This window comes from Lepidochelys kempii, chromosome 2, assembly GCF_965140285.1.
Source record: "Lepidochelys kempii isolate rLepKem1 chromosome 2, rLepKem1.hap1, whole genome shotgun sequence".
Taxonomy (NCBI): domain Eukaryota; kingdom Metazoa; phylum Chordata; order Testudines; family Cheloniidae; genus Lepidochelys; species Lepidochelys kempii.
The window spans coordinates 232,495,569-232,522,164 of record NC_136381.1 but is presented as its reverse complement, the minus strand read 5'-3'; the positions used below and the strand labels follow the sequence as shown (position 1 = coordinate 232,522,164).

At 41.3% G+C, this 26,596-nt stretch overlaps 1 protein-coding gene across 2 annotated transcripts in view; it reads right to left on the bottom strand.

Annotated features, from left to right (window-relative positions):
- PLXDC2 (plexin domain containing 2) overlaps nucleotides 1-26,596 on the bottom strand; it is a 418,561-nt gene that overhangs the window by 109,143 nt on the left and 282,822 nt on the right. For both annotated transcript variants that reach the window (XM_073334185.1, XM_073334184.1), the window contains exon 5: nucleotides 2,643-2,765. In XM_073334185.1, coding sequence (XP_073190286.1) covers nucleotides 2,643-2,765 — 123 coding nt within the window. The remainder of the gene's footprint in view (nucleotides 1-2,642; nucleotides 2,766-26,596) is intronic.

Genomic DNA, 26,596 nt, shown 5'->3' with positions numbered 1-26,596 from the left:
ATGTTTTACAGATGGTGAGAGGTTCAGGCAGCTAGGCTGAAAGGAATTTATCACCAAAACAGTGTTAACTGAAAATGTCTTTTTCATATTTAGGACTATATCCTTCCCCCAGTGCACATCTCCTTTTAACACTAATGGGAGTTATGTGCTTTGGTTCAGAAAACCTCTATTTCATTTCTTGCTGTAGTGTCACAAGGATGCTTCAAGGTGGGTCAACGTGCCTCGAGCTCAACACATCTTTGATGAATCCTGCAAACTCCTCAGCTACAGATCTTCCGCACAATAGTTTATATGCCTGTTTTTTGCCAATATGTTTTAGGAAACTATGAACATGCAAATCTATCACATCATTTGCAAGTGTATATTTCATGGTCTTACTGCATAAATCAATGCTGTATGCAGTGTATTCTTCATAGACAGCAATAAGCGTGCAAGCTCATTTTTAAATGATAAGTAGATTATTTTAAATTTCAATTTTAAAAGGACATTTCCCATTTCAGGATTCATTTTCACCTGCATAATGTTACAAACAAAAATCCATCAATGGGCCGGACTCTGCTCCCCATATCCATGTGGATCTCAGCCCTCCTGTGCAAAAGTGGGAGTCAGCAGCCTCTGTGGCACTGGCTCTTTCTTCCCCGGGGAGCTGTCTGCTGGGCTGGGTTCCATGAGAGGTAACAACATGGGTAGGTCACTAAGCTCGACCCATATTGATACAGAATTATTTCCAAAGTAACTAATGTACTTCAAGGAGAAACAGCAGAGGGAGAATGACAAAGGCAAAACCAGAATTAAGTAGCTGATGATGTAACTTGTTCTATTTCTTTTCATCTACTGTAACCAGCCAAATCCTTGGTCCTAAAGCACATACAGCACAGAAGAAGTTCATGACTATGGAAATATTAGGTACTTCCAAGGGTGGACACATACTCTGAGGCAATTGCCCAACCTCTTCACTTAAAGGGCAATGTAAGGGCATCTGCCCCACCCAGGCACCAAAGAATTATGTTAGTATGGATCATAAGAAGTTCCTCCTCAAGGACATTCAGATCCCTTTCAGTTAGCCAGGTTCCCTCAGTGTTTATGGCACACCTGTACTCGACAGCTCCATTATATCTGCAGGAATTTGCATTTGTCATTCATGTATATGACATATAACATACACACACACATATATAGATACAAATACGTAGTGCTACATCAACAGTCCAGGTTCAACAATAGCACCTAACTGGTTGTATACCTGGATTAACAATTCATGATAATGGAAATTCTCCACATAGCCTTTTTCTTTCTCAGCAAACATCACTAAAAAGATGACTCCACTGTCCATCAGTTGAATTAAGAAGAAATAAAATAGCTGACCAAACACACTGCTATGTTAGGACCACAGCTGGCAGAACAATTCATGTCAAATAATTTATTGCATGAATGCCACCACTTTTCACTTTGTAAATCGTCTCCAAAGGGAGTATGGTTTTGTCAAATGTATTTATTTGAATGTTTTTGGCAAATAAATTCTTCAAAAAATTACTGGACTGTGATTGACATATGACATGGCTGATTTCTGATTGGATGAGCATAACTTTCAAGATAAGTTTTTTGGTGATAAGTTCTCATGATTACAAACATGAAATGTTGTCATAAACATTCCATAAAACGTGCTTAGAATTCACTCTCCTCCCCATAAATTCATTTGTTAGAATATTCATGGAAAGCAAATACAAAAGGAATGTTTTGTAGAGTGGGCACTTCCAGGACCAGCCAGTCTCCCATCTCAGGAATAGGGATAGTCCCTATTAATGTAAACATAAATATAAATATAAAGCAGTCTTTCTAATTTTAGGCTCCTGCTGTTGAAAATATTGGCTGTAAATGCCTAATTTTAAGCATACATGTTTTAAAATTGTACCCTAACATTTTAAATATGAAATATAGAATCAGTGTCTTGTGTGGCATCACTAGATTTACCACTAGAGATCAGAGTTAAGGCACTAGATGTCATTTCATCGCAGAGGATCAAGCTTTCAAAATGCTGATTTTTAACAGACAACATGACTACAGTCCTCATAGTTAATGCTTTAGAAATGTATCCCAAAGAGTAGCCCTCAGTATAACATTTCACTTTGCTTTTTAGCTTTTCAGATTTTCCTGTGAAGGACTGCTATACTGCTATACTCCTATACTGGGGCACACTGCACATTTAATCAGTGATGGGTTTATTAACCTCATACATGCCCTGCCTCTGTGTATGCTTAATATTACATCTCATAAGGCTATTTTCTTTATAGCTACTGGGTGGACAGGACTTACTACACAAATGAATCAAGAGGGCTATGTCTATGTACCTTGGCAGGAGATAGATTTTTCTCTTTAAAATGATAAAGTATATTTCAAGTCTAGAAGTGGTGTTACATGTTCTAGCATTTGTGGGATTTTTTAAAACCATTTAATACAATCCATTCATGAATGTCTAACCATGTTTTAGAATCCATTTTACGACTATTTAACCACGTTCTTTAGATGACCTATCAGCCACATACAATATTTTGAGTAGTCTTCATCTTTTTTTTTTAAGCTATTTAGGAAAATATAAATAGCCAAGGGATAGACAAATTCATTTTTGTAGGACTATCACATACCATTATCAAAGTATCTCACTGTTGAATTTCTTGACACACTGGGGTCAAAATTTGCCATCAAGGGTGCAATGTATTGCGTAGCTGTTAGCATTCGATGCACAACTTCTCCAGTATATATGAAACCTACAATAAAGAAGAAACAAAATCAGTAATTTCTAAAAGATTTAATAAATGTCCGATTTAACTAGATATTGCCAGAGTTTTAAAGATAAATTAATCCCATCGCCAACTTCTAACAGTAAATTAAATAACAGAATAAAAGGCACAAAAAGTTTCATGACAGCAAACAGAAGGAGCTCTGAACAAAGGAGGAATCATTTCAAGGAGTAGATTTTCATAGTGGCAGAAAAACAGATCGAAACTCATTGTACACTGAAGGATATTTTCTGTTCTGGGGCGAAACTCAGAAGGGCTGTGTAAAGCAAGCATTATCAAAATGCAGCCAATTACCATCTTTGCTACTTTCCTCATGTGTTGATCCCCTCCCCCCTTCATTAGTCTGCCTGTTTTGTCTTTTCAGCTGTCAGCTCTTCAGGGATGAGACCACACCTTCTTTTTGTAAGACACACAGAAAGGCTTTGTCTACACTGCACTTTTGTCATTAAAAACTTTTGTTGCTCGGGGGTGATGAAAAGCACCGGTGTGCACAGTGCTTCGTCATCAGGAGACATTCTCCCGTCAACAAAACTACTGCCCCTTGTTGGGGGTGGTTTTATTTTGTCGCCGGGAGAGCTCTCTCCTAGTGATAAAGAGCGGCTACACTGCGCACCTTACAACAGTCAACTGTTGAGAATAGGCCACTTCCACCTTAACTGAACTGGCTCATTAGCACTGGCCCCGCACTTGGTAAGACAATGCCCATCTTTTCATGTACTATAATATATATTCTGCTTTCTGTTTTTTTCATTCCATGCATCTGATGAAGTGGGTTTTAGCCCACAAAAGCTTATGCCCAAATACCTTTGTTAGTCTCGAAGGTGCCACAAGGACTCCTCGTTGTTTTTGCTGATACAGACTAACACGGCTACCACTCTGAAATCTTTCTAAACTGTTATCTTTTGCTTGACAATTCCCAGGCTTTGGCCCTGCTTGTCAAAATTGGTTCTGTAAGCTGGCTGGAGTCAGGAGTAGATACTTCACAGCTAATAGTTTGGACATTGTCTCTTAAGGACCCTTAGAATTTACTGAGGGGCGGTTTATCTTGAGCCATTGTTTCCTTCCTGCTTGCTTTTCCTTTCTGCCTCCTATGATGCTAAACCAATATATCCAAACAGTAAACATCCCAATAACCAGGCCAACATTAGAACGGTTGAAAAAATTTCTAACAAGATCGTTTTCCATCAGAAAATGCTGTTTTGCAGGAACATGTCATCTTTGATGAAAGTTTTGATGGGAAGAGTGGTGTAGCAGCAATGGTGACAGTGAATGTGTTCCTTCCTGTCTCAGGCACATGGATTTCCCTTCCCCCTCCTCACCCTCCCATCTCCAGTCTGGGGGATGGGGTGGGGCTTTCTTTCCCCTCTGTGTTATCTGGATGCAACACAGGAAGAAGGAACAGCATAGAGGGGCAGAGATACCTGAGATAGGTCATGGCACCTGTATGTTCCCAAATCAGGCTATTTCCCTTCACAGGAAATCCAAGGTTTGACATTTCAGAACAACAACAAAAAATCTGGAACCCTCTCATTTTCCTTCGGGACAGAAAATCTGTTTTCCAGTCAACTCTAGTCAACATGAAGTATTCATAAATTATTATAGCACAACTCCACTTCTGTCACAGGAAAGTAAGACACAGAGAGATTAGATGAGTTATCCAAGGTCACAGAGTAATTCTGTGGCAGAGCAAGGAATTTAACTCATATCTCCTGAGTCCCAGTCCATACCATAGCCACCTCTCCCATCTCATGTTGTTAAACAGGCTATCTTCATTAACAATTTTTTCCTGACCCCTTTTAACCAAATGCTTGCACAGTATAACTGAGTTTGTCAGATATACAGTTTTACATGTTGCACTGTGCAGTGACTAGAGAGGGTAATTAAAAAAAACAACCTGCCTGGCTAGTAGCAGTTATCACCAAATATCATGAGGCAATCCTTTGCTGAAATGTTAGAAAATGCATTAATTCAAAAACTATGCTGGACAAAACATCAGAAAATATACTCTAGGAAACATCCTACATTCCCATGGGCTGGATTAGAGGATTCATTTGCCTTTCTTTTCTTTTAAAACACGGTTTGCAGTTTCATAGTTTCAAATGATGGTAATATTCTAAAACCTGGATGTCTACTATTCAGCTCCTAAATCTATATTTAGGTCCCTAAGTGCAGGTGACCTGGTTTTCAGAGGTTCACAGAGACAGACAAAACAAACCCAAACATCTTTTACAATGTTCGCTTTTGTAAACTGGTAGAAAACAATTAATTCTCTCTGCTTATAAAAAACTGTAATCTCTTCTTTCCTCACCTTTTCTTCATGTGATTTTTTGGTCACTTAAAATCTAAACTTTTCAGATGTTCTATTGCAAATGGATTTTCAATAAGACTTGTATTCTACCATATGTCTTCTTAGGTTAAGCAGAAATCCTACCAGACAACAGTCACTAAAATGCATTTTTATTAGTTCACAGGTCTTGCTGTTTGTTTCTCAAGAGAGTTACATTTAAGAAGCATTCTCCCTTTGGCTTATTCAGACCTTTTAAATATCTCTGGTTTCATTCAGCACTTGAGTGCTGATGGTCCCTGAGGTAACACGTACATGCCTTTTGTCATATTCTTGTCTGGATCTATATACCTACAACCACACCCCTAATATTCTGAAGATGATATATACAATCTTGAAAGTCACATTCATGTATCAGGATTACCTTTTAACACCCTGCACCTCAAATTCATTTCTGGTGTAACTCCAGTGTCCTCATATGCTTGCACACCCTCTCATCCCAATTTACATTTGTAAACATTACCATCACAACTAATACTCAGGCCAGGTACAAAATACAAGGCAAAAATTTAATTGTTGGAATATTTAAGTAAATAAATAAATTAATCCAGGTAGTTAGTAGCCATAATGTATATTTCTACTTGTTTGCCAGTGATACATTTTTCCTATAGATAACAGTGGAAAGGGGGAGGGAAGGGTGATGATAGCTGGAAACCAGGAAGGTTCCGAACAAAGGTCATTCTAATGAGAACTCCTGTCATGCTTCAGAACAATTTGGAAAGAAACACAAAGTCAGTTCAAAGCATCCCAGAGATTCAAAGGCAACCACTGTTGATATTTTATCATTGCCATTAATACTTCAAGTATGTAGCACATATAAATTTAACTTATCCCTGAAGGGGCTTTCACAGAAAGTTGGCAAGCAGTGGCTTATACTGTCTGTAAGCCAGTTTTCTGATAGTCAAGGAAGAATTTTCCAGACCTACAATTTCCTGAACCACTTAATCCTCCTTTTGTGGGAAGAGTTTGGAGGGCTCTTTTGCAAACCTATCCAAAAGGACTAAAGCTAGAAACAAGATTCTAGCTGCCTCTAAAACGTTCGGATGAAATTTATCAAACTCTGTTGTTCAGGATTTTATAAGTTATAACAAACAGCTCCATGTAAAACAAGAACAAGTATAAACAAAACCTAAAGTAAGTACAGGTGAATAGTATAGAAATAAAAAGGATAAATCTCATGTGGAGTGTGGGTATACATGTACATACAAACATACGTATACAAACTGATGGAGAAGTACACGTTGTGGGCCAGCTTTTTAGAGTTGACTTGGGCCAATTTCCAAAATTTCAATTCCATTTACAGAAGACAAAACCAAACTGTTTTGGTCACACAAAGGAGGGCCATTCTTGTCATTTCTCTGTTCCACTGGTTGCTCTAGATTCACGCTTGAACGGTTTCAGTGGAGTTACTCGGGATTTTCATCAGTTGATTCAAGGGCAGAATTAGGCCCACTATTGGTTCTCAAACATCAGTGGCAGTTTGCCTTCATAAGGATTGCAGAATTTGGCTTTTTCCTCTTTTATTCACTTTCTATAGGCATGCCTAGACACCAGTCACCCAACATAAGCTTCCTGCATTATTCACCAAATTCAAGGAAATTGTAGGATATCGGCTTTAGGTAGTGTGAATAACTAAGCCATATAATAAATAATTAAATAACAATACCTAGCTCTTTTACAGCACTTTTCATCAGTAGATTCCGAAGGTCATTATAAAGGAGGTCAGGATCACTGTCCCCATTTTACAGATGGGGGTGGGGAGGTGAACGCACTTGCCCCAGGTCAACCAGTAGGCCAGTAGCTGAGCCGGAAAAAAACCCACATTTCCTGAGTCCCAGCTCAGTGCTCTAGTCACTAGGCTACACAGATTTCCCACTTTTCTGCACCCTTTGTTTCATTGAAGATATGCCAAAACATGAGCTACACAGGTAAGTAAAAGGAATGAAACACTCTGTCTTGGAAATCTCCTTTCTAAGGCCGATTCAGTAAAGTACTTAAACATGTACCTAGTTTTATGCATGTGAGTTCATGCATGGACTTCAGTGGGACTACTCACATGTTCAGGGTTACATTTGGCACATGCTTAAGTACATTGCAGAATTAGAAACAAAATAAAAAGCTGAGACTGTGATTTCCAGGATACTGTAGGGGGTTGGCTTGAACAATTGGTGGTATCTAAAAAGCAGTTACAAATCCGACTGAGTAAAGAGTTCAGCTGAAGTATTATTGCAAAAAAGAGTCTGAAGGAGTCCATTCAGAGTGCACATACTTCAGACGCTCAAATATTATGGTCCAGGTTTTCTTTGAAGCTAATGCAAGATGTGGATTTACAAGGGTTTTGTCTGTGTACATGTAGTTTGTAATGTTTTATGGCATTTATTTGAATGGCTGGCATTTACAGGAACTTGTTTGTTTGCAAGCTTATGGTAGATGCTCAACAAAGATATTTTATTTGAAGATATTTAGAATGCCAGCGGGAAAAGGTGTAATCTGACAACTGAAATGGCATATTTAATACACGACAATAATGTACTTGGCAATTCTCGCCATCTACCTTTCTTAAGTCACTCCCATTGCGTTCACTGTTTAGTTTAGTTATCCTTGAGTGAAAACACAAACCCCTTAAATGGAAAAATTTGCTTGGCTGTACAAAGCTATCAACAAGAACATGGTATGAAAAATTCTTTCTACTTCATGACACTTGCACTTTCAACAATAAAAGTTTTCATTGCTCCAGGTGACAGGAACATAGATAATGAATGCGGCATATCATTTTGAAATACTCCTGTCATTGCTTTTATAGAAGGGCTTTAACTTTGTGAGTTCACCAAAACCATCCCTTATTAAAAATAAATATATAAAACAGTGTCCTCTTCTATTCCAATTACCAAGCAGTTCATTTGACAGGACTGGGAATGTAATAATCTATTCACAAATATAGGCAGAGAAGCATTTTTCTGACATTTGTCTGAAGGACTCTATAACAAAGTGTAATTGTCTTTCTCTTGATCTTGTAGCTCTGAAAATGACAAGAGCTGAATTGGAGCATTAGATGAAATGCATATAGCATACCCCAGAATAAAATATACAGCATGTCAGGTGCCTCCACATGGTGATACTTGGCTCTGCACCTACTGCACATGTGTATTCATGTTTCAGTGCTATACAAGAGTTGGTTTTATGACCTACAAAGCCCTAACTGGATTGGGTCTGGTTACATTAGAGACCATTCTCCCCTTGTGCAATACTGCAGCACCTGAAATCAGATGATGAATGATGGGGCTGTAAAAAGGAAGTTGTCACTGAAGAGACTTGAGATCTAGAATTCACTCTGGCTGCTAGCCTGAGTGTGCCTGAAATCATTGTCTTCCAATGCACATACCAAGGTTCATCTCTTTCCCAAGAGGACAGGTTAATGGCCAGTGGATTAAAGAGGAGGTATTAGGCTTGGGAAGGATAGTTAATATGACTATTGGGCCAATTGGAAATGTATTTATTTTAAAAATATATTGGTACATGCACCTTGAGCTCGAAGCACATTTTAAAAGAAAATCTAAATAAACAGCATCACTTTACACATGCAAAAATCAGATTGCCTTGTAAAGAAAATGCCCATTTGTTATCATCAGTGTTGAGCAAAAAAAAAAGGGCAGTGCGTGGAACCCCATCCAATGGGAACTGCGGGGGCAGACCCCATATGTTCAAAGCCCTGCTAAGACAAAGAGCTCTGGTTAGCAAGCTGGAAAAGTAATCATCTGCCAGCAGTGACAATAGAGTGAAAGGTCTGGCATGAAAGAGACTTCCACTGGGCAGAGGCTGAGTTGCTAGTCAGTTCACTGCAGGTTTATTAGTTATGTTCTAGCAGCACACAAATTAGAAGGAAAATGGTGTAAGAATTTCCAAAAAAATTGGAAATGGAGAAAATCTGCCCCTGTACCCCAATGGCCTGAGATACACTAGCTATGAAGCCCTGATGTCATCTGTGAGATTTTATATTAAAAAATTAGCAGCCATGGTAGCAGAGATGTAATAGCAGATATTCATTCCCACTGTACCATCTTGCTGTGTGCTGTTGAAATGATCGTTTTCATTTCTCCCTTTTATTTTCCTTATTTAATCAGTGGGAGAGTACACAGCCTCTATTGATCATTTTCATCCAAATCCATGCTAAAACCGCTGCACGGGGCAGAGAGGGGAAGCTGTAAAGGAGATAGCTGAAGCTCCCGAATTCTCAGACTATTTCTGCCCTGGTCCCGGCATAGTTTATAGAGCTATCTTGGGCTGCTATAAACTATGCCAGCTGGTAGCAGTCTGCATGGCTCCAACATGATCCCTGTCTCTGGGTCTCTGAGGGGGCATGGTTTTATTCCCTCTTTAATATCCCAGATTCTGGGGCCACCAGTTTGTCCCTGGCACGAATCAGAGCCAGCATCAGATTGCACTAACTTGGGCTGGCTGATAACAGCCCATAAGGGCAGGAGCATTCTGGCCATCACCCACCCTTAGTCTAATTGTACTCTAGGTGCTGTTGGAGGGCTGGCATAGAACTGGCAACGCTGACTGTACCTGTTCTAGGGATTCCCCCATGGTGGAGAAACCACAACATGCCCAGTTGGGGCCTGATCAAAAATCCACTGAAATCAACTGAAAGACTCACCCTTACTTCCATGGGCTTCGGATCAGGTCCCTTTGCACACAGAGTAGGGTTGCCAGCTTTCTAATAATACAAAACCGAACCCCCAGTCCTGCCCCTTCTCTGAGGCCCTGCTCAACGCTCGTTCCATCCCCCCTTCCTCCATCACTCACTCTTCTCCACCCTTACTCACTTTCACCGGGCTGGGCAGGGGGTTGGGATGCAGGAGGGGGTGAGGGCTCTAGGAGGGGGTGCAGGCTCTGGGGTGGGGATGAGGGGTTTGGGCTGAAGGAGGGGGCTCTCGGCTGGGGCTGAGGGGTTGATGTGTGTGGGGAGGGTCAGGGCTCTAGCTGGGGGTAGGGCCGGGGATGTGGGGTTTGGGGTGTGAGAGGGGACTCCAGGCTAGGGCAGGTAGTTGGGGTGCAGGGAGGGGGCTCTGGCCCTCACCCCCCAACACACTCCAACCCCCTGGCCCAGCCCAGAGCTCACTCCTGGACTCCAAACTCCTTATTCCCAGCTCCACCCCCAGCCAGAGCCCTCACCCCGACCACAGCCCAATCCCCTGGCCCAGCCTTGAGCTGTCTTCTGCACCCCAAACCCTTCATCCCCAGCTAGGGTTGCCAGGCATCCAGTTTTTGACTGGAATGGCCAATCAAAAAGGGACCCTGGCAGCTCCAGTCGGAACCGCCCACCAGGCTGTTAAAAGTCCAGTTGGTGGCACAGGAGGTCCGCGTGGACCTGCCCTAGGTCTGCGTGGCTCCCGGAAACAGCCACCAGCTCCCTGCAGACTCTAGGCACACGGGCAGCCAGGGAGGCTCTGCACCCTGCCTCCAGTGCCAGCTCTGCAGCTCCCATTGACTGGGAACTGCAACCAATCGGAGCTGCGGGGGTGGCGCCTGTGGGCACGAGGGCAGTGTGCGGAACCCCATCCAATGGGAACTGCGGGGGCAGAGCCTGTGGGCATGAGGGCAGTGCGCAAAGCCTCCCTGGCCACCCATGCACCTAGGAGCTTCAGAGACCTGGCGGATGCTTCCTGGGAGTCGCAGTAAGCGCTGCCAGGACCCCGCATCCTCTCCCGCACCCCTATCCCTTACTCCAGCCTAGTGAAAGTGATTGAGGGTGGGGGAGAGCAAGCGACAGAGAGAGGAGGGATGGAGTGAGCAGGGCCGGGGCCTTGGAGAAGGGGTAGGGCATTGGCGGAGCCTCAGGGAATGGGCGAGACAGGGGTGTTCTGTTTTGTGCCATTAGAAAGTTGGCAACTTTAGGTGTTATACATGTGTAAAGTTCCTAATATTGGGACATCTGGTCACCCTACGTGGTATACACGTGCAAAGTCTGAGTCCAGAGGGCTACATGTGCTTTTTGTTCAAATGCTTCTGAACTATTTCAAAAACTCCTTCCCACTTCTGTGCTTTTTTAAGCAATTGCGGGGGGGGGGGGGGGGGGGAGGAAGGGGGTAGGAAAAGAGGAGACATGGCTGAATCTGCAGATATTGAGAGGCTACCGACACCATACCTTCACCAATATATGCACGTGGATAGCATTGTTGCCATTAGCAGCCAGAATCTGGGTGGTGATTAGCACAGTTGTCTGTACAAACATCTGCACTTGTTTTTTTTCAGTACTGTGCTCCTTTGTGAGCCAGAATTTTCTTGTACATTTAATCAAATATATTATGTGAATAGTATGCAAAATACATGGTATGCCTTCTGCAGACTTTGCATAACATTTACCATATTCTTAGGTAAGAAAATAATATATATTTAAAGCATTTCAATGTTATTTGAAATATACATTTAAATATATGTTCTGTTTCATATAAATGCACTCAACTGAGCATTTATACACAGTTTATATGTGGAGTAGGAATTCAGAATATTTGTACAAGTATATGGGTGAAACCATTAGCTTTCCAAATGAAGCATGCTTGTGGGGAATGAATGACTCTCCATCTATGTTTTTTAAAGGAAATGTAGGGGAAATGTATTTAAAATAATAGTATTTACTGTTAAAAGACTGGAGAAAGTAGAAGTTACATTCAAAATAATGGTTCAGCTAGGATTTCCGAATGGTTATTTTAACATTAAAATGGCGTCAAATCCAGCAAAGGAGCCCTGTAGAAAATACACAACACATTTGGCACAGGAATTTATTTATTTTTGCTTTAAACAGGCAGTGAAGCTCAATCTTCTCGGAAATGTTTAAGGTTAAAAGCAGACACTGTAACACAAGTTCAGCTTGTTAGATAAAACTCTATGATCTAAAGGCTTCAAACCTCAAAAAATCCCACCTTAACAGGGCAAAGACCGTTTGCTGAAAAAGTCATGGAGAAGAATATCAAGATTCAAGTTTATTTTGCCACCTAAACGTGCCACCTTTGAAGCAAATGGTTCCACATCAGCCATTCACATACACGGATATCTTCCTTTCAAAAGGTTTTTGTAAAACAATTATCTTAAAATTTAGGACCTAATAAAATGTGGTCAGAATCCTTTTGGTCTGTGGTCAGATATGCTCATTTCGAACTCTTTCAGAAACCATCACTGATTTGAAGAAACTTCTCCTAACTGCTGAGAACCTAAGAACTCCAGTTTTATTCTGCAAGTGAGATGACTCGTGAAGTATCTCTGACATGAGAATTTACACCATACTCCACTTATTTCCTTCCTAAAAAACGCTACAATCCTTCCAAGCAGTTCTTTGGGCAGTAAAAGACAGATTTGCTGAAACTATTTTAACCTTGAGTTATAAAAATTTCTTCTACTCCTTCAAACACATCTTTTCATTAGGTTGGAAGATATCTGTTTGGAATCAATCTGTACAGAAATGCTTTCAAATATATTTGGTAAATAGGTTTAATTCCATTTGTTTTAGAATTTTCCGTAGGGTGGAAAAGCAGAGTTTGGCTAATTGGGCCAGTCCTTAGCAGGTGTAAATGTTTGATCTCTACTGACTTCAGTAAAAAACTCTGATTTAATCAAGTGAAGATCTGGCCATTGTTTTATTTCATGTATTTGAGATCAAATCTAATATTTCACTTGGGGGTAGAGCTGCAAGCTTTTTGTATGAATAAATGGTAAGATTCATTTAAGCAGGGTGACCAATATTTTACCAGTGTTCAGTGGTTTAAAATATAGTTTAGAGATCGCTACACCAAGAAACAACTTTGCTAACTGATACTTTTTCCTTTGCATTTTTGATATATTTTAATAATTTTCCACAGAAGCACTTGATGCAAAATTAAGAAAATTTGTATGAAATCATTAACCTCCCAATACATATTAGAACACTAGATTCTATAAAGAGTTAACATAATTTCTTTATACACTCTTAGCTACCAAATTACATTGATACCTCCTTATTGCCTCACCAAAGCAAGTCAATTTAGAGTAACTTCCTTCACACAAAAATGACTAAGTTATTGTTACAATGCTATGGTTTGGAAGAGTGCCATCATCATTCTAAATACATGAAGACTGGTCTATAGCTAACCAAAAGGACAGCAGCAATTCCAGATAGCTAAAACAATCTGAGAATTAAATAACTGAATAATGAGCTTAGTGCTCACTCAATGTCAGGCCCTCTCACTGTTCCTGTCTCCCCCTGGAAAAATGAGAGAGAGAGAGAGAGAGAGAGAGAGATTTAAAAAAAAATCATTTTCATATCCACTAAGATAACCTTATAGTGCACAGCCATAATCTTCTCTCAGTTTGAAAGGTGGCATATCAGAAAGGGGAAACCCCAAAAGGCATAACTGCATAACCTCGATTAATGGGAAACTTTTTGTAAAAGACTAGCATGAACCTTAGTTCTTCTAGACAGAGTTTTGTGGTCTCTCATGTAGATGTTAGAAAGCCAAGGGGATGAGCTTCTCTGCATTCTTCCTACTCTTCTTTTAATATGAAAAGTGGTATCTGGAACAATTGAAAATGCTCTGTGTAAACCCAAAAGCTTCTCTCACCAACAGATGTTGGTCCAATAAAAGATATTACCTCACCCACCTTCTCTCTCTAATGTGTTGACACTGAGTTATGTGAGTGATTTTCTCAGGTTGCTGTAATATTCATTACTTTTGTAAAAAAATATATGATCTGGTCGATTGTAACACATTCTGTTGAATATCCCATTTAATTAAGCAAAGGGATTTAGGAGTTTTTATGTACTATGAAATACTGCCAGCAGATATTTTTCTTCTAAAATGCCAAAAAAATGGACCTTGTCAAAAAGAGGTTGGATATCACAGGGAGGGGTGGAGGAGGAGGGGAGAATAATGCCAGCAATAACCAAACTTCAGCTTTAATTGTAACTGATGTATCTGTTCCTATGTTTTTAATTACATATTTATACTCTGAATTGTGGAGATAGAACTTTCACATTCATGAGAAAACAAGACAGGAGGCTATTTAGATTCTAATGACTCATCATTCCTGTCTGATCAGGTACTTATTCCTCCAGAGAAGGTATGGGGACAGAATCATAATGGTCTGTACAGGAAAATAGTATCTATTCAATGAGAAGCCTTGAAACTTGATAGCTCTCAAGTCACTCACACCTCTGTCCTACCAAACAAAGCCCTTAGCTTTGTTCCTAGATGGGTCAGAACCAGAGTAAGGAAGAGAGGAGAGAAAGGATTACCTCACTCAGGCTGTACATCTTGGCAGTTATGCTACTGTAGCTAACTTTGAACTTGCAAAATATTAAGAAGAGGTTTAAAAGCATCTGCAGAGGAAATTCTAATTTTGTAGGCTCTTTGCTGTATTGTAAAAAAAAAATCTATTCTGTAGAACGTGTCAAAAAGTTTTATGCAAAAAAATTGGTTTTGCCAAAAGCAACATTTTTGGCAGGGGAAATGACATTTTATTTATTTTTAAATGGTAAATCTCAGAATAAAAATGAAACAAAGAAAATGTATTTAATTTTGAGTTGAAAATTTTTATTTGGTTTTCAAAATACAAACTTTTAAAAACATTTCAGATTATTGGTTTTCCCTGTATTTCTCCTTCCCTTTTTTTGCTGAGAACAACAGAATTAGCAGTTCTAGGATGTTTCCCCGCCACAATTTTTCTCTTTTTTCACACTTTTCCAGCTCTAACTTTTCAAAAGTTCCTCAACTCTGAAAGACTATAGAATGGCCAGGAGGAAAAATGACATATTTGCCACTATCATTTTTCTAAAATTGGAGTTTTGAAAAGTTGCAGCAGGGGGGAAAATTAAACAATTACAGAACATAACCTTGTATTCATTGTATTGTGCTCAGTGCCTCCCTGCCGCTCTCCCTCCCCCCCCAAAAAAGATGGCAGAAAGTTTTTAAAAAATGAAACATTGTTCCATTGAGAATTCTGTGAAACAGAAAAAGTACTTAACTGCTGAGGCTCAAGTGTGTTTGACAAGGGATTTTCGATGCAGAGGATCAGTCCTATTGAGTTTATCATGCTATAACCTTGGCAAAAGCCGGCCGTGAAAAAGGTGTACAAAGGAAATAGCAGGTCAATCTTTTCACAAATACTACATTCATAAATGTGTGGAAGAAAAAAACACACCAAAAGAACTACAGCTGCAGTAGATAGTACGGTGATAGGTAATTTAGAAATGCCCATTGATTAAATTAAGAACCCAAAACATACATCTGATTTACAGACTGAAATAGCAAAGGACGCAATTTTTTTAAGCCAGTAGTAAAGTCCTTATTCAAAAAGGTTGTCAGATGTTGTGTATCATTATTTCGTCCTACTTCCTGCCATGGCTGGAAGTATGGAGACTACAATATTATACTCATCTGCAGCTCTTTGTTTAATGGCCATGTTTATTCAGATGATACTCAGAATTGACCCATGACAGACAATATGGTTTTGCTAGAGACAATGAGCTCCCCAGTTGAACACCATGATCAGTGGGATGGTGGTGAAGGAAGAGATGACAGGGAGAGGATGCAGGAATTTAAGAGAAAATCCATGCATGTTTCAGAGAGAGTGGTTTATTCTACATTGTTGTTCATAAACATCACATTTCTTCATAACCCTTTTCATTTCCTTTCTTGTCAAGGGCTGGGAGCTATTTGAAATGGAATCCTGACCTCTGGTTTCTCATTTTATACTGAATTTCCCTTTCTAACAGTGCTCCTCCTCATGGGAGAAAAATGATCAGCCTTTTCTAAAGGAAAAGTTCTTAAGGGAAAAGCAGTTGGCTCTAGCCCCAGTTCATAACTTTTCACACTCCATACACATATTAGAGTCGGGTGAGCAATTTATAAAAAAACAATTAACAAATTTAGCCCCCTTTTCTCGTTTGTACATAATTACAGAAAACACATGCTGCCTTTTTCCTGAAAGATATCTGGCTACAGTCAATTAGAAAGTGGGTAGCCACTGACAGAGTGTGTGTATGGGAGTAGGGGGAGAGAATATACAGGTCTCAATATTTGACAATGGGAACCTAGCAGGCAGACAGCACTAAAGTCAGCCTAGCCCAAGTACCTTCAGTAATCAGAACTGTTTCTCCTCTCTTGCTCTCTCGTCACTTTTCTTGCATCTGATTACATTATAGTACTGTATTAATCAGCACCTCCAAACATATACAAGATCTGCAAATGGGTGGTTGGGCCTGGGTCAATTTTTCAATTTATTTATTTACCATCTTTTGCTTATTTTTAATATATTTTGCAGCATATCTGATCTGTAGTAAGAAAATGTTGAATAATTGATCATGCTGGGAGCTGTGCTTAGGAAGAATCAGTTCTGGGATGCTGAATGGTGAGTGATGATTCAGCAAACAGCACTTTTTCCTCTAGACAGTACTGAATGGAGGTTCAGGATGGTGTTTTGATACAAAGTGTGCTGTTAAATTTGGTAATTATGGTTTCTTTAAATCAATTCCCCCAGTCGTGTTATTTAGCTAGGATAGTCCTCTTCGCTTCCTGTCCTAAACTATGCAATGTAGCAGTTCTGCTTAACCCCAAATTTTTATAACCCCACTAAAACCACAAAGGAAAAAATGGTGTCAACTTTGTGGCATATAATACATTTCAGCCCAGAAGAAACTTTACAACTGAACTTAAAACACAAGGACTGGGGTAACAGAACTAGTGATGTTCCCCACCCTGACTACGGTGTAGCAGTGCTGTCAGCGGATGAGATCATCAACATAAATATGTGAAAGGTTTTGCTTCAGCCACAAAAAATACAAAGTAAGAATTCTGGGTCAAATTCAACTTAAGTTCATACAACACAGAGTCCATCTGCAAATATTTGGTGGCTGTGAGCACAGAGGTGATTGTGTACACAGAGCTATTGAAGGTGAGGGAACTTCCTCTCCTCACATCTGAACTCTGTCACTACTGTAACAGCTGCCTCTCCTTGACCTCAATAAGCCCCGGAAGTCCACTCTTCCAATGACATCTGTTGAGTTCTAGGAGCATAGGTGGCGGATGTTGGTTCTCTGGGGAGTACTAAGTTCATCTGAACTAGACTCCACAAGCAATATTAAGAATCTCATTTACTTCTAATCCCTGCAAGCCAAACTTCATGGGTTCACTTTGCAAACCCCTTTCCGAATTGAACTCTGCAAGGTTCTCACAAGCACTACTCATTAATACGTTTTAAACAGGTTTAATCACAGTCTCCCCACAATAGGGTCAGTTGCCTATCTGTGGGTCCACTGATGCTTTTCAGTGCATACTGCTGCTAGCCCTGCCAGTCAGACTCTTTTGATGAATAAATGTCATCAGACTGGCTCAAAGCACAAGGGATCGTATGCTAAAGCAAGCATGAAACTGGATTTGTATCTCTATGCTTCACTATGACAAAAATGTATGGAAATACAAGTTGTTAACAACTCTTCAAAGCACTTGAAAAAGACTGGAAGGGTCACATTTCATAAATTCAGTGTGCCACGTTATGCAATCTGAAGGAAATTCCAGGCAAGCAGCAGAACAGATGTCAAACATTTTATATCAGTCTCCTGACAATAATCCAGTAGTCTTAAAATGAACAGTTAAAGTGTTTTAGAAACAGCCACAGTAAACAGATCAGCAGATAATTTCTCCTTCGTTCTACAGATCTACCTTCTGACTGAACTAAAGCAAGATAGCTTTGGAAGGGGGTCAAGAATGACATTACAATAATGCTCTGTTTTATGGGGTACAAATATCATGCAACACACTTTTACTCAGATGATAAATGTGGATTATTTAATTATAAGGTAAATTACAAGTAGCAGCAAGATATCTATGGTACATGTAAGCAAGTACATGTAATTACAGAGTACATAAACAGTAATTCCTGCCTTTTTAGACAGAGGGGAGGTTACAATGTCTTGGATTTACTGAATGTCATTATCACATGCAGTTATGTTATATTTGTCAAGAAAAAGTCATTTAGTTTCCAAGCAAAGAAAATATATATGTTCACTATAACATGGACTATGGAAATTTAACAGTAGTTATCATACCCACACACAATCAAAAAGATAACAGTTGTGGCAGGATAGCTAGCAGGACTACACTGAATGCAGACGTCTTCGCCAGACACTACTTCAGTTGATAGCTATAAAGGACTAACAATACTTTAAGGCAGTGGTAGTTAAACTTTAGCAACCTGAGGACCCCCATTTTGATTTAAAAAAATTTGAAGACCCCCCCAAACGCCCCACTCAGCCCCAAGCCCTGCCCCCACCCCACATAAGAATGGTCATACTGGGTCAGACCAAAGATCCATCTAGCCCAGTATCCTGTTTTCCGACAGTGGCCAATGCCAGGTGCCCCAGAGGGAATGAACAGAACAGGTCATCATCAAGTGATCCATCCCATCACCCATTCCCAGCTTCTGGCAGATAGAGGCTAGGGATATCATCGCTGCCCAGCCTGGCTAATGGCTATTGGTGGACCTATCCTCCATAAATTTATCTAATTATTTTTGAATGCTTTTATAGTCTTGGCCTTCACAACATCCTCTGGCAAGGAGTTTCACAGGTTGACTGTGCGTTGTGTGAAAAAATATTTCCTTTTGTTTGTTTTAAACCTGCTGCCTATTAATTTCATTTGGTGACCCCTAGTTCTTGTGTTATGAGAAGGAGTAAATAACACTTCCTTATTTACCTTCTCCACACCAGTCATGATTTTATAGACCTCTATCATATCTCCCCTTAGTCGTCTCTTTTTCAAGCTGAAAAGTCCCAGTCTAATTAATCTCTCCTCATATGGCAGCCGTTCCATACCCCTAATAATTTTTGTTGCCCTTTTCTGAACCTTTTCCAATTCCAATATATCTTTTTTGAGATAGGGCAACCACATCTGCATGCAGTATTCAAGATGTGGGTGTATCATGGATTTATATCAAGGCAATATGATATTTTCTGTCTTATTATCTTATTCCACCCCTTCCCCAAGGCCCCACCCCATCCCACCTCTTCCCACCCCCGCTACACCCTTGCCCCTCCTCTTCCCCACCTCTTTCTGCACCTCTCCCGAGTATGCCCTGTCCCTGCTCTTCCTCCTCCATCCCAGCTCCTCCTGTACTCCAGGGAACAGCTGTACCATGGCGTGCAGGAGGCACTGGGAAGGATGGGTAGGAGTTGATAAGCAGGGCTGGAGGCCCTGGACATGGATTCCACCCCCTCCCTCGAGCGCACCCCATCCCTGGTCCTCCCCCTCCCTCCCAGCGTCTCCTGCATGCCGCTGAACAGCTGTTCCCTGGCATGCAGGCAGTGCTGGGAGGGAGGATTTGAGGAAGGGAGGGGGAGGAGTTAATCAGTGGAGCCCAAAGACCTCTTAGAGTACCCTCGCGGACCCTTCAGGGTCCACAGACCCCAGTTTGAGAAACACTGCTTTAAGACATTTCACCATATAGTGGTGATAAATGTTCAGGTGTGGCATAGTATACAATATGCAGCTTCTTCCTTATCAAATTTAAGCTATGCAAAAGCAAGGACAATTTTTTCCACACAAGCTTTTCCGTTTTCCTTTGGGTGATTTTGCAAACCCAAACGTTAACAGAAGAGTTCAGGGTAATGGTTACTTTTCAGATAAATGAAAACACACAAATGCCAGTGAACTTCACTTGAAATTTCAGCATGCAAGATGTGGAGTGGCAGTTGTTCATGTTCTGCCTTTTTTTTTTTAAAAGAAGGAATTCCTACAAGATCAAATTCACAAAACATGCAAGAGCAGGTACTTGGACAGAACTCTTTCATGCACCACTTGCACCAGAGTGGCCCCACTATCTGATCCACAAAATCTAGGGGAGAGAGAGGAGCTAATATCATATCCATTACTTCTCTTAGCTTGTGTAACAAATTACATGAAGTATATAATTTTCTGAAATGGCATTTTCACATAGATTGGTATTTTGCTGCATGCTGCAGAACAGAATGCATCACCATCCTTCTCCCTGTCCAAGGTCTATGCCACAAAGCTTGTATATTCACGTATAGTCATCAGCTTGACAAGTGGTCCATGCCTGTTGTAAAATGAATTGTCTTTCCCACATGCCTCACTAAATCCAAGAGTGTATCCGTAAAATGAGCGAGCGTTTCTGTCAGTCTGGGATTAAGCAAGAGGGCCATGGGGTAGGTAGCTCAGGCAAAGGGGAGACAGACATCAGCAGAGTCACTCCATAAAACACACCACCAGCAACCAGGCTCAGAAAAGCAGAAAGAGTTTAAATAAGGATGTGTACACTGTTGCACACCCAGAACACCAGCAGAAGGAATAGACCACCAGTCTTGTCTCAGAACAAAGTCTCACTGTGTTAAACAGTAGCATCACTGATTCTGGCTTGTATATTTTACACTGACTGTCACAGGATTTAAGAGAAACAGCAGATAAGTAGGTCATATATATATGCAGCAGTAAATCAACAGTACAATCAGATCTCCACCCTTGTTACCAAGTACAGCCTAACTATTCTCTTAGGCTGTATGCCAGCATCCTCGTCTAATTTTACAGTAAATAAGATATTGGACAAATTCTTGTCTCCAAATTCAGCAGCAGCAGCTGCAGCCTCCTCTGCAGGAGCCTCTGTCTCTGACAAGCATCTCTCTGTCCATGATTGCTTCTGCTTGGTCCTTCTAGTTATGTCTTGTTAGTATAAATTATGTATTTCAGTGGCAACTGTCAAAGATCTGCAGGCAGATTGTTTGGCTGGCCATTGCAGAAGAAGCTATATTGCAATCTTTGAATATAGTCCTTTCACCTGGCTACAACTCCATAACATTATCTTTTAGTATTTGTTTGTTTAAAGAGAAAACCATCTCTCTTTTGTGAATGCAGAACTGCCTCCCCTGCTCAGCCAGATTTTGCAATTCTTGCCCAGATTGCTTGAAGTCCCTGGGAGTAAAGCCTGAAGGGTCTGGCTCTTTGTGAGAAATGCCAAAATGCAGCAAACCAGACCTATGATATTTTGTATTCCTGCTGCCAGGAGAGTAGTTAAATTCATACAGATACATGCTCCTCTATGTTCTACGCAGGGATAATTCCATCTCTCCCTAACACCCATGAGTAAGGCTACATTTTAGTCATGGGTATTTTTAGTAAAAGTCACGGACAGGTCACTGGCAGTAAACAAAAATTCACGGCCCATGATCTGTCCATGACTTTTACTATATGACTCAGACTAAAACTTGGGGGGGAGGTACTGCCCGGGGGTGCTGTGGGAGGGTGGCCTGGGTGATGAAGTGGGCAGGCGGTGGCATGCAGCCCGGGACCCTTGCTAGTGCTGGGGGGGAGGGGTTGGTGGGGCTGGCAGGCTCCCTACCTGGCTCCATATCTCCCTCTACACCAAGCAGCAGCAGTTTGGGTGTGGGAGGGGAAGGGGGTTGTGGCACTGGAGGGGATGAGGCAGGCTCTGAGCAGCGCTTACCTAGGTGGGGCTCCCAGAAAGTGGTGACATCCCCCTTGCTCAGCTGCTAGGCAGAGGCGTGGTCAGCCCAGAGCACTGGCTTCACAACTCCCATTGGCTAGGAACTGTGGACAATGGGAGCTACGGGGGCACTGCCTGTCCCTGTTCCTTGATTATTTGCTCTCACTGGGGGTGCCCCTGTTCTCTGGGTGCTCAGGCTCAGCTGACATTGTCAAGCCTCACTGTTACATGATGCTATGATCTCCAAGAACTGCTGTGCTCACTGCCTTCCCCATGCTCCAAGGTAACTCCAGGCTCTTCAGCAATTCAGTCACAGGGCATCTTTCTCCAGCAAAGATGTGGTGATGACTTCTCCAGCACTGTGAACTGAAGTGAAAGCCTCAAAAACAGAAAAAGGAGCAGGAAATGCTTATAGCGTTTCACATTCTGTGCTTGAAGTGGAATACGAAGCAAATAAGAGGCAGTTTCTACACACTACAGCCAACCTTTTTCAAAAGCTTGGCCAAGGTGTGTACAGCAATTTGGGCCCTCAGCTAGAGCCTCAAGTGGGAGTTGGGCAGCTAGGAGATTTGCAAAGCTGGGATTCAGTGCCTGAACACACAGCACTTGGTGGGATACTCAAAAATGCCCATGAAAATTTCTTGGATACTCTGCCTCAAATATGTGGGTAGCATGATGGGAAGGGTGTTTTTTAATGTCTGTGTAAACTATTTTTCAGAGCATAAAGATCTCACATGAGAGGTTGATGCTTGAACCTCTGAACCGTTTCTTCCTGTTCTTCTCTGACCCAACCAAGTTTTGAGCAGCTGGAGCAATCTCTGAGTGCCCGGGCGTCCTCTGAAAATATGGATTGTACACCGAAGAAAGACTAAGCCTGCCCTGCCCCATTGGAAGTTCTCAAACCACTGGGTTCCTGGACATGACCAAACATCAGCCTTGAATATCCCTGGGGCTCTCAGCTCTCTGGATGGGGCAGAAATGCCAGTTTGTACCCGAACTTTTAAAAGCTTTGTCTGGAGTGAAATCAAACAGGAAATCTGCTTCTCTGGGGCCTTTGGTATAAATATAAATATGGTATAAATATATATAAATATGACAGGTTTCAGAGTAACAGCCGCGTTAGTCTGTATTCGCAAAAAGAAATGGAGGACTTGTGGCACCTTAGAGACTAACCAATTTATTTGAGCATGAGCTTTCGTGAGCTACAGCTCACTTCATCGGATGTGAAAGCTCATGCTCACGAAAGCTCATGCTCAAATAAATTGGTTAGTCTCTAAGGTGCCACAAGTCCTCCTTTTCTTTTTATATAAATATGGTAATTTTTTCCTTTTTGTTTCCACTGGAAGCAGCAGTGGTTTCATATGCAAATAGGTCACCTTCAGGTTTAAAGCCAAATTATTACTTGAAAAGAAGGAGAGATTACAGTTTAGTCATAGGGCATCTGCCATCACAGTCATATAGCTCTGGGACTGCCAGAAGACTGTTCTCAACACTCAAAGATACTACAGACAGAAGGAGAGACAACAGAAATGCCTGGGAGCTAAATTCTGTTCTCATTTTACAAGTGTGTAGATTCAATGAGTGCATAGGAGAAAGCAAGCATATAGCAGAAGAAGCTGGATCCTGATATTTAGAATTACAGCCACAGCATTAGAATCAATCACAACATAAATACAAATCAGAGAACCTTACACCAAGACACTTAAAAACACTAGGGGAAAAACATAACTAAAATCACAAATCTGTATCCTAACAGGCCCGTTCTTCTCTGGCTAATCATATACATTAGAAATTGTAGATTTACAGTTTATTTCAGTTTTACAGCTTCTATTTGCAGTCTTATGCTTTATTTTGGGGGATTAAATGTCACCATGGCACAGCCAGTGTCTGGTAAATTTTGTTTAATTGAATACTAAACCATTTTGGGGAGAAGACAATATAAAAATACTTTCTTAATTCTATTAACTCCCATCAATTATACAAACTATGGAAGGAATAAGCCTCAGAAGTGTGTGTGTGTGTGTGTGAACGTGCGCGTGCACATGTGTAAAGCTGAAGAATCCAAAAGAAAGGTGCAGAAAAAGAGAGAACTCCCATATCTAAGTTATACTTACACAATATTTTCATAGTTTTTAATATGGTCAGGAAAGTCGAGATTCATAAAATAAATGCACACTATTTACAAAGAGGAGTATAGGCAATCCATACATTTTATGAATAAATTACATGCTTCAGTGATTCATAAGTGGTTAGTAACAGCACAGAGGAGAGGACCTATTTTGCAACCTTAAAGGGGCAGAATGTACTGCACATTGCAAACAAAGTTCTTCACATTATGATAACAGATTTTAGAAAATATTTAAGGGATTGATCCTGCAAGAGGTGGAACAACCTAAAGGTGCTCAGCACTTCTCAGAGAGCTTGTGAGATCAAGCCCTAAATGCAGAATGCACAGATTTGACGTAACAAGCTTAGCCACACGACACAGGGGATGGGAATTCAGATTTAACCAAGGGCCCAGTTGTGCATTTAAGGTACTAGCCTGCACTGGAAGCTTTGTGGGAGATTTGGGAGGCCCTGTGATTGAGGGAGGCTCATCTTTTGAAGTTCTCAGGCATACAGCGGGAGTGTACCTGCACCTACAACCCTTAAGGAGTGCTTCCAACAGTTCAGTCAACAGCTAGCCATCTCCTGGGGCAATCCAAGATGGTGGGGCCATGGCCCTGCCTCTTTCCCACTCCTTTAGGTTGGCAAGTGGCTTAGAGATGGCAGAGACTTCAGCCAAGCCTGGAGACTTCTTGTGCACCAACCCCACACTTTTTCAGGATAATTCCAGGCACTCCATACCCCCATACATGGAAATAACCAACAGTAGAACCATTTGCACATGGGGGCGGGGGGAAGGGCTTTGTGGGGAGAATGAAATACATATCCCAAACTGGAAAGGCACAGCCCTTGTACACCTACCACTGATTTGAAATAACCCACAACACCTTTCTAACCTTTGAAAGGGGAAGGGGCTTTCTGGATGGATGAGGCATGTCTCGCCTACGTGTCCTTCTACCCAGCTTCAGAGAGTGACAAATCCTTTGTTATTTTATACAGTTTTTTTTCTTAAACTGCCAATCAAATAATTGTCTGTCCACCATGCTTACATGAAAAATCCATAGAGCTCAGGTCATATTTCAAAAAGGCACCCAACAAAACCTTCAGCACTCAGCTGTTCATCAACTTGTTAGCTACACCAAAGCTATAATGTGGCTGACATTGGACGGATCTTTCCCCCCCCCTCCCAAATGCCTATTAAAACAAAGCAGACAGCATGCTTTAGAGAATGAAGAGGGAAAGGCCAACCAGTAACATACAGGTTTGGGGCTGAGCTGGAGAGATATATAGTGGTTGCTCTCTTTCCAGACTAGTGAAGATGACAAATGGCTGTCACCATTTCACACTCCATCCTTGAAGTTGACTATCACCAATTAATGCACAGGAGTCACAGATGTGCTTTTTTCACCACTACTGCTATTGCCATTACCTTTCATTCCTGTTTTCAAATCATCTCGTTTACCGCTTTCAAACACAGAATCATAGACTATCAGGGTTGAAAGAGACCTCAGGAGGTCATCTAGTCCAACCCCCTGCTCAAAGCAGGACCAATCCCCAACTAAATCATCCCAGCTAGGGCTTTGTCAAGCCTGACCTTAAAAACCTCAAAGGAAGGAGATTCCACCACCTCCCTAGGTAACGCATTCCAGTGCTTCACCACCCTCCTAGTGAAAAAGTTTTTCCTAATATCCAACCTAAACCTCCCCCATTGCAACTTGAGACCATTACTCCTTGTTCTGTCATCTGCTACCACTGAGAACAGTCTAGATCCATCCTCTTTGGAACCCCCTTTCAGGTAGCTGAAAGCAGCTATCAAATCCTCCCTCATTCTTCTCTTCTGCAGACTAAACAACCCCAGTTCCCTCAGCCTCTCCTCATAAGTCATGTGTTCCAGTCCCCTCATAATTTTTGTTGCCCTCTGCTGGACGCTTTCCAGTTTTTCCACATCCTTCTTGTAGTGTGGGGCCCAAAACTGGACACAGTACTCCAGATGAGGCCTCATCAATGTCGAATAGAGGGGAACGATCACGTCCCTAGATCTGCTTGCAATGCCCCTACTTGTACATTCCAAAATGCCGTTAGCCTTCTTGGCAACAAGGGCACACTGTTGACTCATATCCAGCTTCTCATCCACTGTAACCCCTAGGTCCTTTTCTGCAGAAATATAGGTGCCTTGTCCGAGAATCAGCAAGCCTGTCCCCCACACATAAAGCAGATGATGTACTCCATGGAGCAGCATTTCCAGTGATTAACCTTCTGTTTCCAATGACACTTTACTACACAGCATTTTCACATTACTCTCTCTCTCTTGTACAATGTTGGCTTGCTTGATTTGGGCACAGCCATGCACACAGGAATGTGGGACTTCAAGCATTTCTAAAGAGAGACTGTTTTCAGCCATGCATAGCATTTCACTTGGGAATGTCCATATGCTTGGATTTGCAAGTTTTACCCTCTGACTGGATGTGTGAATTGTGACCTTTTACTTGACCTGCAAGTTAATAAGCCGTGGAAGCTCATACTTTGTAAAACAAGTACACAGAGCAGCTGTTAGAAGCTCTTCTTGAACGAAGTTCAAGTCAAGCTGTAGCATGAAGGATTTTGTTAAGTGCAGAGGATAAAGTATAACAACTATGTGGCATGAATCATCCAATTTCAGCAAACAACTTCAAACCTGAAGGATATGCCCTCTAGTTCATATGAAAAGAGGCATATATGAGAAGTGGCACAAAGGGTATTAGTCTGTGTTGACAGCAATTACCCAGAACCATAAAGCTCACACAGCGAAATATCCCCACATTCAAATGTCCTATTCCTAAAGCTGTACAGTTGATTCACCACATAATGAGTAATATGAAGCATA